The sequence below is a fragment of the Archocentrus centrarchus genome, chromosome 17 (genome assembly GCF_007364275.1).
Source record: "Archocentrus centrarchus isolate MPI-CPG fArcCen1 chromosome 17, fArcCen1, whole genome shotgun sequence".
Classification (NCBI taxonomy): Eukaryota; Metazoa; Chordata; class Actinopteri; order Cichliformes; family Cichlidae; genus Archocentrus; species Archocentrus centrarchus.
The window spans coordinates 25,264,200-25,279,906 of NC_044362.1; the positions used below are offsets into that span (position 1 = coordinate 25,264,200).

Consider the following 15,707-nt stretch of genomic DNA (forward strand, 5'->3'; position numbering starts at 1 on the left):
AGCCTACTGAATACCTGAGAGGTAGTTCCCCGAGGACAAGACACTTGCCCCAAATCTTCAAAAAGTCCAAAATGTCCAATACAACTGCTCAGCTCGCCATTTCGCTCCCTCCCTTACAATAAAACAGCTGTGCTCCAATTCTATTTATTATCCCCCCTCCGCCCCCGCCCATTTTTTTTTTCTTTTTCTATTTTGAGGAATTCACAGGTTTAAAATAAGGGAGCACTCTCAGAGTTCAAAAATCGAGAAGCTTCGACCCCTGAGGAAGATGTATATATGTTGTCTAACAGTCTTATAACGGTTCCTCCGAGGTGTGCAGCATGTCGTCTGAGGTTTGGAGCAAAAGGTTCGTTTCATTTGGCCGCAGACGACCAGGACCACGACATGAAATATAACGATGACAACTCATGAGGTAATTTAAAAAAAAAAAAAAAAAGGAACAACAACAACAAAAAAAAAAAAAAGAGTAACAAAAGAAATACATGAGGTAATGACAATATTTAAGATTTGACACATGGGTGTTATCAGATGTGCCCATCGCATAGCTTATTACTACTTCAACTACAGCAGATGGATGTGTTAGTAGGATCTGACTTGAAACACACACACGCACGCACACACGCACGCACAATTTAAAACAGGAAAAAAAAAAAAAATAAAAAAATACCAGTATTGGGATAAAATAGCAGCTGCATTTAAGTTGCTAGATGTTTTTTGTTTTTTTTATACATATATATATTTTTTTAAATATTCACGGAGATCCGCTGAGTTTGGGTTTGAAAAACAAAAAGTCAGGAGCTCAGGTGAAGGATGGTGTCACCCGTTTAGGTGCTGGACTCTTTGGGAGGTAGGTCCTCGTTGATGAGAGACGTGACTAGGGAGATGGGGCTGTCTGAGGTAGTGCTGCCTATCGTCCTGGCAATCTGGCTGATGCGCTCCTCGACGCAGCCCGCAGACAGTCGTGCCTCTGCGTCGTGGTCCCAGCATTCCTCAATGGTCTCACACATCTGGCTCAGCCCCTGTAGGCATAAAAGATAACATTTTTTTTTTTTTTGTAGTTTTCTGTAGTTGTACTCTCTTTTTCCTAAACTACACATGTTCTGTTCATAATTTTAAAGTAAAACCCACTGAAAATTACAGATCACTTTATTTGGAGCCCTAAATTTGAGATATTATTAAGTTCCAAAACAACCAAACCATAACACATTCAGAGAACTATGGGCTCACTGGAAAAAAGGATGCATGACTTCCTTGTATTGCTGCTGAAAATGCAGTAGCTATTCTTCCACTGTTACTCACAGGATGCTTGAGCCAGGAGTCCTTGATGACTGGACGCAACTTCTTGTGCACCACCACATCCTGCAGATCCTCCAGGGAGGGATGCTGGCCTATTTCATCCTCAAATGGCAGCATGTACTCGCCAACTGTTCCTACAGAGGGACAGCAAGGCAACAGAGTGGAAAGTGTTAGGCAGAAGAAGAAAATATTGCAGTACTCTGACTTCTGAAAAGATAGAGCAAAAATCAAAACTATTTAAAGAGTAACATTATCCACATTGCACCTTTGCCCTTGATTTGCTTTGCAGACAAAACAAAAACTAATTCTTTATTGGGCTGGGCTCAAGCAATGTGACCTTTGCGCTTTGTGGGTGAAAAGGCATTCCTTCACTGTTTTGACTCACCATCTGTGTCTGAACAGCGGGACACCAGCTCCCACAGCACCAAGCCCATAGCATACATGTCTATCCTCAGGAAGGAGTCTCGCTGAAAGTTGATGGCTCCCTCCAGCACCTCTGGAGCCATGTAACGCCTTGTACCCACCTAGACGAATGATGGATTTGGCTTTATATGAATGTATAATAAGACTGAGGTACTGACTTAGCCCATGAGGAATCATATTCTTGAAATATAGAAGATAAATAATATAGAAGATAAAATAAATGTGTTTAAGAATAAGAAGGAGACTTGTACAAACATAAGAGCAATGTAGACAGGAAAACCAGCAATAAAATGATTATATTACCTGTCCATGAGTATCCCCAGGAGGTTTTCCTGGCTCAAATCGTACAGCAAGCCCAAAGTCTCCAATGACTGCAGTCAAATCATCTCGTAGTAACACATTCTTACTCTTGAAGTCCCTAGGGAATTCATTTCACAACAGTCATTACAATGCCTTAATTACAGAGAAGTTTAGTCACAGAAGCCACACAAATTTGACTACAGGTTTCCAGGGTAAAGATATTAAAATCAGGCACAACCAGAAGAGGGCAGCAGTAAAGCAAGAGTTCTGTTAAAATCAAAAGCAACAGTCAGGTTTTTAGTGGACTAACCACAGAGTAGAAGAAATCCAGGTTGCTTTTCCTACCTGTGTGCAATTGTGGGTTTGGGCCCCTCTCCTTTGTAACTGGGAATGTCCTCGTGGAGGTAGGCCAAACCGCGGGACATGGTCTCTGCTATGTGACACAGCTCTGTCCAGGTCACAGTGTTGCCCTTCAGGTGGTCTGTCAAGGATCCCTGCTCACATACAAATACACAAAGGATTAAGAAACAAGGATTAGCAACTGCACAGGAATCCAGACGTAGGCATAACATAACAGAAAAACTGGTGCTGAATCCACCAAGGAGTGAGAATTGGTATAATTTCCCATTGGAGAATTAACAGCAATCAAAATTCATACATTTCAAAGTATCAAAAATGTTCATTTTAACATTTACCCCTGGGGAAAAAAAAAAAAATAGATGAACACACTGATGGCGCCAACTAAGTACATTTGTATAATTATCAAAAATAAAAAGGACGCTAAAACAATCATTCCCACTTGCAGTTATGCTTATGGAAATTACTGTTCATCCACATTAACGAACAAGATGTTCTAGCAGACAAACAGTCACTGCAGTCTTCACTAAGGCAAACACACATTATTACCTTGTAATAGCTGACATCAAATACAAACTTTTTCAGCTACGTGAGTAAAAACAAAAGTGTTGTTAAGTTTAAGCAGTACTGTTCTATTGCTTTTGGATATACTGGGAACAGCAGATCAGACATATGTAGTGAAATTTTCTTTTTAATAAAAGCTGCAGTACTACTTTTTTTTTTTTTTTGAGGTAAACAGAGAGCTCACTCAATATTGGAAAACCTCCAGTGGTTCTAGTCAACATAAAAGCCGTATACCTCACCATAAGTTTGCTTTGGGCTTGTATGTATTGGTCTGTGTATATTCTGTATATGGGTAGAAGTGCTCTCACCCTCTCGTGAAATTCCGTGATAAGCCATAACTCGGTTTCCATGTTGGTTCCATGTTTCTCTGCAGCAATGTAACGCAAGATGTTTTCATGTCTCATCCCTGGGGTCAAGAATATGTCTCGCTCATTTTGCCATGACTGCTTATCCTGTAAACACAAACCGAGGAGTTATTTTTAGAACTTTAAGATTTAAAGAAACACTCAGGAAGACAAAAACAATGAGGGCTTACAAGTCGTACATGGAATCTGGGGTATTCAAAAGAATCATTAGGAGTCTCTTCAAACACTGAAGGATACAGAATATATTTTTAAGCCAAAATTAATGACATACCTGAACTGGGAAGATCTTAACAGCAACATATTCATTCATTAATTGGGCCTTCCAAACACAACCAAAGCGCCCCCTGGCTTTGATTTCTAGCAGCTGCAATGGTTTTAAACCCACCAAGGGGGATGGAGGGGCTGGTGCTGGATCCTGAACAACAAAAGGGAGTAGAGGGGGGGGGTGAGGAACAGACACTTTTTTCCTACTGCTTAATCCACCTGAAAATACTAACAATTTCAGTGCTACAAAACACAAAGGTGACAAGCACTTGAGCTGTTCAGTACTGACTGATGACCTTACATTTCTCAGACTAAGCTGAGCATAGCCTGTCTCACCTCACTCAGGTCTACATGGCCGTAGGGAGGCTTGCGGTGGCGGTACATCCACAAGGCCAGAACGAGGGCCAGGGACAGCACGCAGAGCGGGAGCAGGGAGTACACCAGCACACTGAGCAGGGACGGTACTCGGGGTGGAGGCTGGATTTTCACTGTCAAGGAGATGCAGAATAATTCCAGCATATCAGTTTTATGATACGTAAACTATTAGCAGCATCGTGTTTGCCCCTCAGAGCTGATTTTAAATGGGCAGGGTAAGAGATTGTCTGACCTTGATATTTAGTTGACAAATGAATTAATGCAGAGGTTAATTTTTGTCTTTTGTCCAACAAAAAAATAGAAGCAGATTCATCACATATACAGGCCAAATAACCAAAACCCAGCAAATACAATAGCACCTTCTTTAATATGTAGTCATTTATTAATATTAATGAGATTTTTAGTCTCATTGACATGTAGAGATTCACTGCCACTAATCACAGTGGAAAAAAAATTACATATATGCATCCTACATATAGCATTTTCCACTCACCTCGGTTGCCACTGCCAATCATGTCGGGGAGGTGGGTGAAACGTTCATTGCAGTAGTTGCCCTCGCAGCAGCAGAAGAACACCTGAGGGTTTTCCTCCATGGAGACACACTCTTGCCTAAAACAACAGATGGCCCATCTAAATTATTGTTCTAGACCCAATAGACAAAAACATTTTGTGATATTATCTTTGGTTGTTAAAGCTTAGGAGTGCCAGTCTACTGTTGTCATGTAAATAAATTACTTTGTTTTAGACAATTTATTTCTCGTTTATTGCCGTAGACTCTAATTAATGCACCTCTCAGCTTTGGTTACTTGTACCTGTTTCAGATATAACTCAGCAAGGACTACGTTTATAGATTGCTTGTGTGCTGGATGGTTAAAAAAAAAGAAAAAAAAAATTATTTTTACAGCCAATATTTCAGCTTATTATTCCTCTTAAGACAGCAGATGTTCCAAATCCAGAGGAATCACAGGATTTCTCACACTTAAAGCATCTGCATATTCCTCTCATTACCCACTGTGACACTGAATGTTCATGTACTCGGAATTCCCCACCTGCTCCATTGCTCTTCAATTACTACAACCGTTTTATGGAGCTTTTCACTGAGATGAAATTAACCAGCAAATATATTTCCAGGTTTGACGATTGTAATTACCCCCCGAACAGCTCAGGCCTACATAATTCCTCGTGAAATTTTCAATAACCTGCATCTAAACTTCCGATTTCTACATATACCATTCTAGCGGTGCTTTAAGTCACATGCTTATAATGCTCAAATTTCAAAATTAACGCTTTTCTCAATGGCAACTCACAACAACTGCACACTAATCAAGCAAATAATGTCAAAGAAAATATCAGAAAGGATAATAAACACTGCATAATACACACACTTAAGCGCACACACAATCAATTATTGCAGCTCTCTTTTCTGGGCCACTAGAGGACTCCAGCTTGTTGGAAAGGTTGTGGACAGAATATTAATAACTGGAAAGTTTGATTGTGGCACAAAAGTTCAACACTGACTTCTGATAAAAGCTAGTTTTAAATTCTCCTCCTGACTTATAAAATCCTGAGTGGCCTTGTGACACCATATGTATCCTCCATCATCAGGCTGCGGACAGGCTGTGCTCTGCGCTGTTCATACGGGTTATCTGGCCATTTGCACGAAGGTGATGTGTTGGCTGCAGAGACTTTTCCTGACACACTTGGACATGATTTGCTAAACATTACCTGGCATCAGCTTCTTAATATATACTCTATATTTGCCATTACTCTCAGATTTATATCATTCTAAACCGAATAGCTGTTCAGTTTCGGCAACTAAATCAAATAAAATAAGCTTTCTGAATGTATCCTTAGCCTTCATGTGCAAGTAATAACATGTCTTTTTACTGTCTCAGTATACCTCTAAGACTGCTTGCTTAACAGTATCAAACTATATGAAATTGGGTCACAGTTAATCTGGTAATATATAATACTGATCTTTTGCCTTGTGGTTTTTTTTGGTCATATTTGGTTGCATTTAGCACCTGCAATTGATATTTTCCATGTAGCTCTGTCATTTACTCTTTAAAATGAACTAAATGGAAAACATCCCTTAAGCATGAGATGACACCTATTGTTTTATGAGATCACAAGGCTAAATGGTAGTGGAAAAAAAAAAAGAGAAAAACTGGTTCACATTTATGAAATTAAACCCAGTTTTTAGATGAATGATAAATGTCTTTTTTTTTTTTTTTTTTTTTAAAGTTTCTGTCCTTAACAGTGCAAAGATGAGAGGGAGGAAAAACGATGCACTGAAATACATGAGGCAGATATTTCTGTTGTCCTCACTGTCAGTCAGTCTGGGTGCGAGCCAGGTACATAAAATATAAATGCAAATTCGCAGTGGCGTATGACCTCGCACAGTTACCCGACCTGTCATAGCAGTTGAAGTCATCGAGCCAGCAGCCTTTCTTCACCAGTTTGATGGTCCCTGAGGAGTTGAGCCAGGAGGCATAACAGTGCAGTCGCTTGTCCTTTTCCCCCTCGCAGCGCTCGAAGCCGCTCTGGTTGGTCCTCTCTGAACGCCAGTTATCATTGTAGTACACACACTCCCGGGTCTCTGCTTCGCCAAGACTGTACCCTGAGAAGGACAGAAAGCCTCAGTCAGCTCACATCGTAATGAATTGAAACTCAACAGTGGAAGCAAAGACATATGGCGCAGGCTCTGCTCTGTGCCACGAAGAAACATCGCTGAGCAGAGCCTCCATCGTCACTCTGGCACGTAGCCAAGTTTGGGAGCTCTCTGTAGTAAAAAGGGGAGTTCCTCTGGGCTAAGAAATTTGTGCATAATCACATTAACTAAAGATCTTTTCAGAGAGTAAAAAGTTAAAAAGAAGGGGAAAATTACATAATTCAATTAGCTATAAAACAATGATATGCCCTGCTGTGGTATAGAAACAGAGCATGAATACACTGGATTTCTACTTCTATAGATAAAGAATACTGCATCCTTCTTGAGACGCATCTGGAAAGATAGATAAGACCTTCTTTGAGCGCACTGAAGAGGAAATACTAAAAAATTAAAGTGAAATTTAACAATAGCCGTCAATCTCCCAGTGTTGAATTCTTTAATGAAAATGCATTATTCTCATTTCTCTTCTTGGATTTCATTTTAGGCACGTGCAACACACACAAAGCATACGGTCTGTGCCGTGATTATTTGGGCAGTGACTTAATTTCAGTAATTATGTTTCTTTACAACACCACAATGGATTTGAAAGGAAGCAATCTAGATGTGACTTAAGTGTGAACCTTCAGCTTTTCAAGGGGTTTAAAAAAATATTGAATTAACCTGTTGCAAATTGAGTTTTTTTAATATGGTCTCAATTTTAACAGGCTCAAAAGTAATTGGACAAAATTATAAATTTAAGGATTCTTCTTTTCAGTACTTGGGTGTAAATTCTTTCAGTGACTGAAGTCTGGAAGCCATGGGCAATCAAATACTTTGCTTGGCCTTGACTACAGCCACCTTCAGTTGCAGCTTGTTTGTGGGTATTTTGGCCTTCAGTTTTATCTTCAGTGAATGTGAAAAGCACACCCAGCTGGGCTGAGATCCTGTGAATGACTGCCATTTTATTCACCTTCTCTGTCTTAAGAATCTCAAAGTTTGCTTCTGCGATGCATTTTGGCTCGCTGTCAGTCTGCACTGTGAAAGGTTATCCAATGACTTCAGCAGCATTTGACTGAATTCCAGTATTTGTTTCTATACTATTTCTATCAACAGTCAAACTCCAGTAACCCAGTTCTACTGGCAGCCATTAATGCCCATGCCATACAACTACTGCCACTACATTTGACAGATGACATGTTAATGCTTCAGATCATAAGCCCCCTTTTCTCCATCCTCTTCTCATGCCATCATTCCAATAAAAGTCTGGCTTCATCTGTCCAAAGAAAATCTTGTTGCAAAACTTTGCAGGCTTTCTTAAAAATGTGTTTTCTGGGAGAATTTCCTAGAAGAATGACCCATTACTGAGTGTGACCCCTACCTTCATGCCTGGATGTTCAAAAGTCCTTCAAAAACAAAAGAACTAACTGTCACTCACAGTCTCACAGGATTTCTGTTGTTGCCAAGCACATTAGTCTATCCCCTCCCCCCAATTTTTAAGAATGTGCCAAATTCACACTTCGCTGTGTTTTTTTTTTTTCTCTCCCCTGTGTCAGCCAAATGATGGCTCTCTTTATTTGGATTAACAATACTTTGGTTTGTGAATTGGGAGAACCTAAGAACAGCTATGCAACGCGAATTCAACTCAGGACCTTTCATTACTTTTTCATTAAGTAATGAGGAAAAAAAAAAAAAAAAACAGGCAATGCCTGGAAATCAAAAGTCTTACCAGTTAATTATTCAATTACTTTTGAGGCTGGGAAAATGCAAAAAAAAAAACAGGAAATAATAAAAAAAAAAATGCAAGTCACACACAGTAAATGCAATCATTGTTAAACCCCTTAAATTAAAGCTCAGTACTATAACTAGTTGCATTTTAATTGCTTGGTTTCAAAGAAACTGTGGTGTTGTACATGGGCAAAATTTTGTAAAAATATACCAGTGGCATGATAATTATTATTTAACTGTATTTGTGGCAAACAAAAGCAGGTAACATGCTGTACATGCCACTCAGTTCAGCTTGGACATCCATGCCTAATCTTTGTTCAGAGAGGGAGAGAGGAAAAAAAAAGATGCCTGTCCCTTTAAATTCCTGCCTATAGGAGCCTGCCCATCCCCCAATATTACCCCCACTAACCCATTACACACACACTCAGAGGCACGCATGCATGCATACATATCGCTTTCCAGCAGCATACAGCTGACTTCATTATAAGAAACAGGAATGCACGTAGAGACCAAACATCGTGCTCGTTATAAAAGGTTGGAAGGAAGCAAGAGGTAATAAAGAATAAAACACGAACTAACACAGCAGTAATGCTCAATGCTTCACTGAGCCGAGATGGCATTTCTGATATCTGCGGTCACATGACCCGCCAGGACTTTTACTACAATATCATTCCCCAACCCCCTTCCCTCTGTCACTTACTGAGCCTTTACACCACAACAACACGAATTCCGCAGAAGCAGCTCACTGTACACCGCCAGTCTTAATTTATTAACCATAAAGACATTAGCCACGGCGCTACTGGCACACAAGAGAAAGCTGCGCTTCAATTACATTTTTATTACAGTCCGAGGAAAAACTAAAGTGGAAATGATTGTTTCAAAGCCTTCCGTTCAGTCACAGCCGAGAATACCTGGCTTAGGATGGGGGGGTGCAGTCGCGTTTGGGATATTAAACTACCCACACGAGCTCACAAACGCTGGAAGAAAACACGGCAAACAAAAGAAAAACAATCCTCATGCCCAATTTCACGTGGTACCAAGTCAAAGGCTGTGGAAATTGAGCGGTGTGAGACAATAACCCCAATTCACGACAAAGACCTGACTTGTGACAATAGCTGCGGTCTCTTCAAAAATCAAACACCACTGATTCGTGTAAATCCTTACAGAGAGGAGAGTGTTTTGGGAAGGTTCTTGTTGAGCCTGTAACCACAAACGAGCGCAGACCTGAGAGGTAGCCTATAAGGTTTCAGGATGTTGATGCAGCTGCTGCTGCCTTCTATTCCTGCCACAGTGAAGGAGCAACAGTTTTAAATTTGGACACGTCTATATATTTAAATTTATATATTTAAATTATATCCTCAATAAAAAAAAAAATACATGTTATTTGAGTGTTTGCATTTTGAGGGGTAGAGAGAATAATAGTGTTCACATATTTCTCGAGTGGAACATCTTTAGGAGCTAAACAGAGAAAAGGCGATTATGGCTGGAAGAATAAAATCCCAGCTGAACGAGCTGCCAACAAAGTTTAGACAACTCGCCACCGTGGACTGGTTCGCGGGTCGGAATTTCAAACGCAGACAATTACTCTTCCTCACAAGCGCGCACACACACACACACACACACACACACAAAAGGGAAAAAAATGTGACAAACTGCTCGACAAAACTGTTGCAAATTCGGAACCAACAACGGCGGCTTACCTGCGCATAAAGTTCCCAGAAGAAGTGAACAAGTCAGCCATGAAAAAGACATGTTCCGTTTTAAATACAGGACAGAGATTTCCCCCGCTTTCCGTCGCGAACATTAAAACTCAAGTGGCCCAAAACATCAGTCCAGGATCAAAACGACCACAGGCCTCCGGTCCCTCCAGCAGCCTAACCACCAGCAGCAGCACAGCCACAGCGCGTGTCAATAGCCGCGACGCTGCAACAATGTTGCAAGAAAAGATAGGGGCGATTAATTGACTGCCAGGTTGTTACTCCATTAATAGGTGCTTCATTTCGCGTCGGAAGTGGATCCAAAAACCGAATGGGAAGCCGAGAAAACACCGGAGACAGAAGCTCAGCCCTGTTTTTTAAGGTTATTCACTTGAATAGTAGCACCGCTGCGTCGGGAGGTCGGTCGGGGTTTACATGCATGTTACTGATCTGTGTCCAAAATGGCTTCTAAATGGGGAATGGGCTGCAAACAGGGAAACCCGGATGTATAAACACAAAGAGGGGAATTCAGGCAGCCAGCGAGTGACCTTAACACGACACCGCAGATACACGCCTGAAATGACTTTATTCTAGCTTCCTGTCGATAATTGTCACATTTTTACACACATGACGGTAGAAATACAAATGCGGGAGAGAGGTGTGTGTTTTCCACGCCAGCGTTTGTCCCGGCTCCAAGCCCACACAAGACTTGCACTTTCTGCGGGTCGGGGTTTAGATTGAACAGACTACTTTTGGGTTCTTAATAGTCAGCCTCGCGTTTAAATGTTAGTTATAGTTATTTCGAGGCTAACTGAGTAATGCAGTTGCGGTTGTAGGTATGAATGGAATGTGTTTGCGCGCTTTAAAAAAAAAAAAAACAGTTGAGAAATTACTCGGGTTTTTTTTTTTAACAGTTATTAGCTAAAGCCTATGAACGTTAAAGGAAGCCTGCTCAAATTTAGAATGATCTTTTACTGCTATTTGCATAATATACCACACCGTCCTCTGTGTCAGTGTGACAAATAGCTTTTACATCCCTACAAGTAGCCACTTAAATTCTGTCTGTATGATCTTTTATGCATAAGTTGCAGTGCTAAAAATAGCTGACCTAATTTGGAACAACATGATGCAATAAATGCTATTTAAAATGTATTCGTTCTAATTACTCATTTTACCATCACACAGTATTAATATAAAGTATATACAGAAGATCGAGCCAAACCGTGGTGCATAATGTATTGCCAAGCCTTTTATTTACAGTGTGTGATAATAATCTTCTTCAGTGTCCAAATATGATTTTCTTTTAATAGCTCAAGCTATAATTTTATCCATAAACTGCAATAATCTGTGACATTGCACAAAAAAAAATGGTGTTTAGTGTCAAAGTATTGGTCAGTTCATGAAGTATTCAAGCCAACAGACAGCTGAAAAGAATTCCCCTCAAAAAAAATTAGAGTTCACTGCATATCCCACCTCTCTTTTATGATCCTTCCTACTGAAGAAGAAATGTGTGCCTCCATTAGAGCAAGCAGTCAAGGTGTACTTATCGCAGAATGTTTATCTATTGTGATCAAATAGAAAGGTGCATAGTTTCCTTTCTAGCATTTAAAGCACACTTTCTCAAAATTGAGGTCTTTTGTGCAAAATAAATAGTCCCCTCATCACAGAAAATCAACAGTGACATTGTTAAAATGCCATTAAGCTTTCCTCAGCGGCCCCTCTACTCTTTCTCCTACTTTGACATCCAGACTAATGGCATGTTGGTGACACTCAGCCAATTTATGCAGCAAATGGCTTAGGAATAGGGTTAGCCATAGGTAATCGCCCTTAAACTAGTGTTGTTCAGTGTAACTCAAGACAAAGCATTTCCTCATTAAGCTATCCTGTATTGACCCTGTAACTCAATAGAGGCCGAGAGTGAAACCTTGTAAAGATAGATGTTCTGTTGTCATGACAGTTGGAAGAGAAAGCACATGAGTGCTCATTAAAGGTCCACCACCCACAGCCCTGGTGTGACATTTGTAGAAGAATGAGAACATCTGGAAAATGATACACTGGCACATTAAAAGCATGAAACTATGAGCTCACAGTGTTACAAAAGACTGGTAATTACACAGCATACCAGTCTTTCACCAATTGTGTTCCATTGTCCGTAGCGTAAAATACATTAAATATGTAAAATCTGCACTATAAGATAAAACTACAAGGTTGGGGGGGGGGGCTTTTGAATGGAAATTGTGTTTCCTGTTCTTTTTTTTTAAATTTCATCATTGTACACATTATACAAAGCATGTAGCAGATTAATCTCAGGTGTTAATGATGCCGCGATCCTTAGAGAACCCTGAGCTGAGTGTCAATGCTCTGCAGTAAAATAGATAGATGACACTAGGTGGTAGCAGAGCTCCCAAGTGCAGGCACAGCTTCTCTGTCGCCCTGTGCAAAATCCCTCTTTCTCCTTTGATTTATACACTGTATATGTAGGAAGGACACACAGTACAGCACTGACTCTACAGACCATTCACTTGTGTAGGTGCCAAAAAACTGGGCATTTTTATTAGAGTATTTTCTAAAGTTGATTATCAGGCTGCAAGTTTTTTTTTTTTTCAAGCTTTTACAACAATTTAATTGCCCCCCTGGATAAATACAATTCACATAGATCTATTAATCTGTGTGGGACTGGTATTCAGGATATCTTACATAACTTTGCAATGGATCCATTAGTATAAGGGAAAGCAAAGCACTTAAAGCAATTACCTGAATCATACCCTGTAGCCATGTCTACAATGAAATGCGATGTTTAAGTTAGGAGCTGCACACTGACCGAGCATTAAAAGGAGAAAACAATAAATCAAAATAAGATTGAAGATGCTGTAGGATCACTACTTTATTTGAACCTTTAAATAATTCAGTACAAAAATAAAACAACAACCAGCGTCAGACATTTTCTTCATCTTTATTATAGCTCCACAGAGCCATGTGCGAGATGACTTGACAGTGCAGCTGAACTGTTCCCTGCAGTCACACTGACAGCGATAGCGAGAGGGATTTAGAAGTAGTTCGCAACCCTGCGAACAGACTGGATGTTGGGGTTCTCGGCCTGCCACTCCGTGTGTGTGCAGTAGTTTCCTCTTTCCACGATGTACATGCGACCGCGGTAGTTAGGCTCCTCGTACAACACCCACCTGTTAAGTAGAAGTAAATAAATAAAAGTAAATCCATCAAACAATATCAAACAATAAATTCATTAATAGAATATAAGTTTACAGAGCATTGTCAGACAATATTCTGATTTGGTTGATGTTAAAGGATTAAAGACATAAAAAAAATAAATAAATTTCTCCTTTGCCTCTGCAGAGGTCACTCAGTGCAGACAGTTTTGCTTGGATTTGCTGAGGTTTTAGGAAATCTGATTTTAGGATTTTCTCTTTGTAATGTAATATTTGTTGTGTGATGATTCGTCCAATAAAGCGCTGAAGAGACAACCGGCAGGATGTAGGAAGTGGGAGAAATAGACATCCCAAATTGTCTCTATCAAAGGCTCTTTGCTGAATTTGAACCTGAGGATTAAATGAAGCTGTTAACCTTTTATCTTTATCTATGTTGATCTTTTGTTAAATTTTTTCTTTTGTTGCTTTAAATTCATATTTATTCTTTTGGTCAAAGTGTTTGTGTATGTAGCGAGTGTTTTGTGTATATATATATATAATCTTTTGTGATATTTTTTGTTTTTAATGCAAAACCAAATGAAAGACTTTACTGTGAACAGTTTTTAAATAACTGACTTTTTACCAAAGAATTAGTCCCTATTAAAATAACGAGAGTGCATTTAATTATTTAAGGCGATGACACAACTGTTTGCTGTTATGCTGGTAAAGACTAACATTTTCTGTGTGAGTTTCAATATGGTGCGACATATTGGTCTGGCACCTAGGAAAGTTTGCCTTAAGTAAAAGCCAGACTGGACTTTAGCCGCATGTTATCCTCTATTTTTCTTTTAACCCATCCTGTTTGTTTTCTACACCAACAGATAATTTGCCCTCACAGCTGTTTATGTAACCGTCTGCATGGTTAAGTACAACAAAAGGCCAGTGAGAAAATGTGCGTTGTGTGAAATGACCCTGTAATCGCTGGGTCACACAAGTGGGCCTTTTCACCAAAGTTTAGTTGATTACTTAAGCACAATGAAGTAAAATGTTTCAGGACATATTGGAAAGTCTGATGTGCTCCCCTCACATCAAAATCAAAGACCATACATGGCCTCACAGATACGTACGCCCCGTCTCCATAAACTTTGATGGAGTTGATGCAGTTCTTGGTCAAGCCTCGAGCTTGCAGAAATGGACAGTCGTCACACAGCTCCACACCCTGGCCAGCGAAGTTGTCCCCCTCGAACAGCTCCATCCTGTAGTGCTCTCCATGCTGGGAGGATAATGACATGCGTGATCACTGAGTCAACAGCGTTTGACTCCAGCTCTCTGCAAACGACCAAGGCTTTCTCCTTTATGAGACAGAGCTGTATTGTGGGCACAAAACACTTGCAGCTATAGAAATCTAGAGGTTAGTAGATGTGTAGGATGAAATTTAAGTGCAGTTCTTTCAGCTGATTATATAAATATGAGACGTAAAAGCCTAAAAGTTTCTTGGAATATGAGTGTTCTGCAAAAGTAGTTCCAACATTATTACTTTGAGAGGTGCACAAATGAGGCCACACATGTGCCAGTCTGCCTGTTTTTTTTGTTTTTTTTAAACCAACCAAATATTTGTCTGTCCCTGGGGTCGCTCGCTCTCTATCTTCCACACACATGCACGCACACATACAAACTCTTACCATCCTGATTGGTCTGCAAGAGCCCATGTGATCATTATGGGCATTCCAGCGCTGGAATTCAGGGTACTCTCCATGCTCCAGAATATACTGTTGGCCCTTGAAGTCTGGGTGGTCAAAGCAGACGAAAGCCCCGCTCTCCACACGGACAGAGTTCACTCTGTTCATGAACCCTCGGTCTTGGAAGTTGTCACAGTCGCTGCAGATCTCCAGCTTCCTCCCAGTGAAACATTTTCCCTCATAGAACACAATCTAGTGTCATAACAGTAACAGTGAAGACTCAAGTATTTCCTCTTAATAAACAGCGAAGATGTTGCAAAAAAGTTTTGTTGTTTTTTACGGCTAACAGTTCATCAGACAGATATACAATAAATATCAAAGTTTGGACAGGTCATCAAGATGAACGTGTTTGTGATTAACTTTGGTTGTGAAACACCAGCCTAGATTTGGGAAAGGTCTTGTTGTGGTACTCACCTTTCCTGAGTACTGAGACATTTTCCACTGTTGGCTGTTCCAAAATACTCACACAGTATAGGAGTGGAAAAATTTGGACTCCCAGATATATATGGACAGCACATAGTGCGGCGGTATCGCGAGAGAGAGGCAACAAAAGCACAACAATGGGGGGTTTAGATATTTTGCCACATGGACAGTTTCCCTTACATGTGCCAGTGCTGATATTGGAGTTTGGCTTGGGAGGACGAGACAATGGTAGCGGAGAGATTTTGCTTTGATTGGGCTTTGAGAGTGATGCTGCACTGAGACGGGGGTTGCAGAGTAATATTTGGGTTGTGTCCAGATGAGGGGAGATGGGGAGGAAAACAAAAACAGAGAGGGAAAGTTAAAGCAGAGGTGGAAGAACAAGG

General features: G+C 40.3%; 2 protein-coding genes across 2 annotated transcripts; both read right to left on the minus strand.

Moving 5' to 3' along the window:
* Positions 1-733: 733 nt before the first annotated feature.
* Positions 734-10,445, minus strand: LOC115795938 (activin receptor type-2B-like). Its single transcript, XM_030752090.1, has 11 exons — positions 10,020-10,445; positions 6,357-6,564; positions 4,438-4,553; positions 3,906-4,057; positions 3,577-3,720; positions 3,249-3,392; positions 2,365-2,513; positions 2,023-2,137; positions 1,682-1,820; positions 1,300-1,430; positions 734-1,019 (listed from the first exon to the last, which is right to left on the minus strand). The coding sequence occupies exons 1-11, from the start codon at positions 10,069-10,071 to the stop codon at positions 825-827; spliced, it is 1,545 nt and encodes a 514-aa protein (XP_030607950.1). The 5' UTR covers positions 10,072-10,445; the 3' UTR covers positions 734-824.
* A 2,505-nt stretch (positions 10,446-12,950) lies between these two features.
* Positions 12,951-15,378, minus strand: LOC115796306 (gamma-crystallin N-A-like). Its single transcript, XM_030752639.1, has 4 exons — positions 15,316-15,378; positions 14,845-15,093; positions 14,290-14,435; positions 12,951-13,198 (listed from the first exon to the last, which is right to left on the minus strand). The coding sequence occupies exons 1-4, from the start codon at positions 15,334-15,336 to the stop codon at positions 13,063-13,065; spliced, it is 552 nt and encodes a 183-aa protein (XP_030608499.1). The 5' UTR covers positions 15,337-15,378; the 3' UTR covers positions 12,951-13,062.
* Between the last annotated feature and the right edge of the window lie 329 nt (positions 15,379-15,707).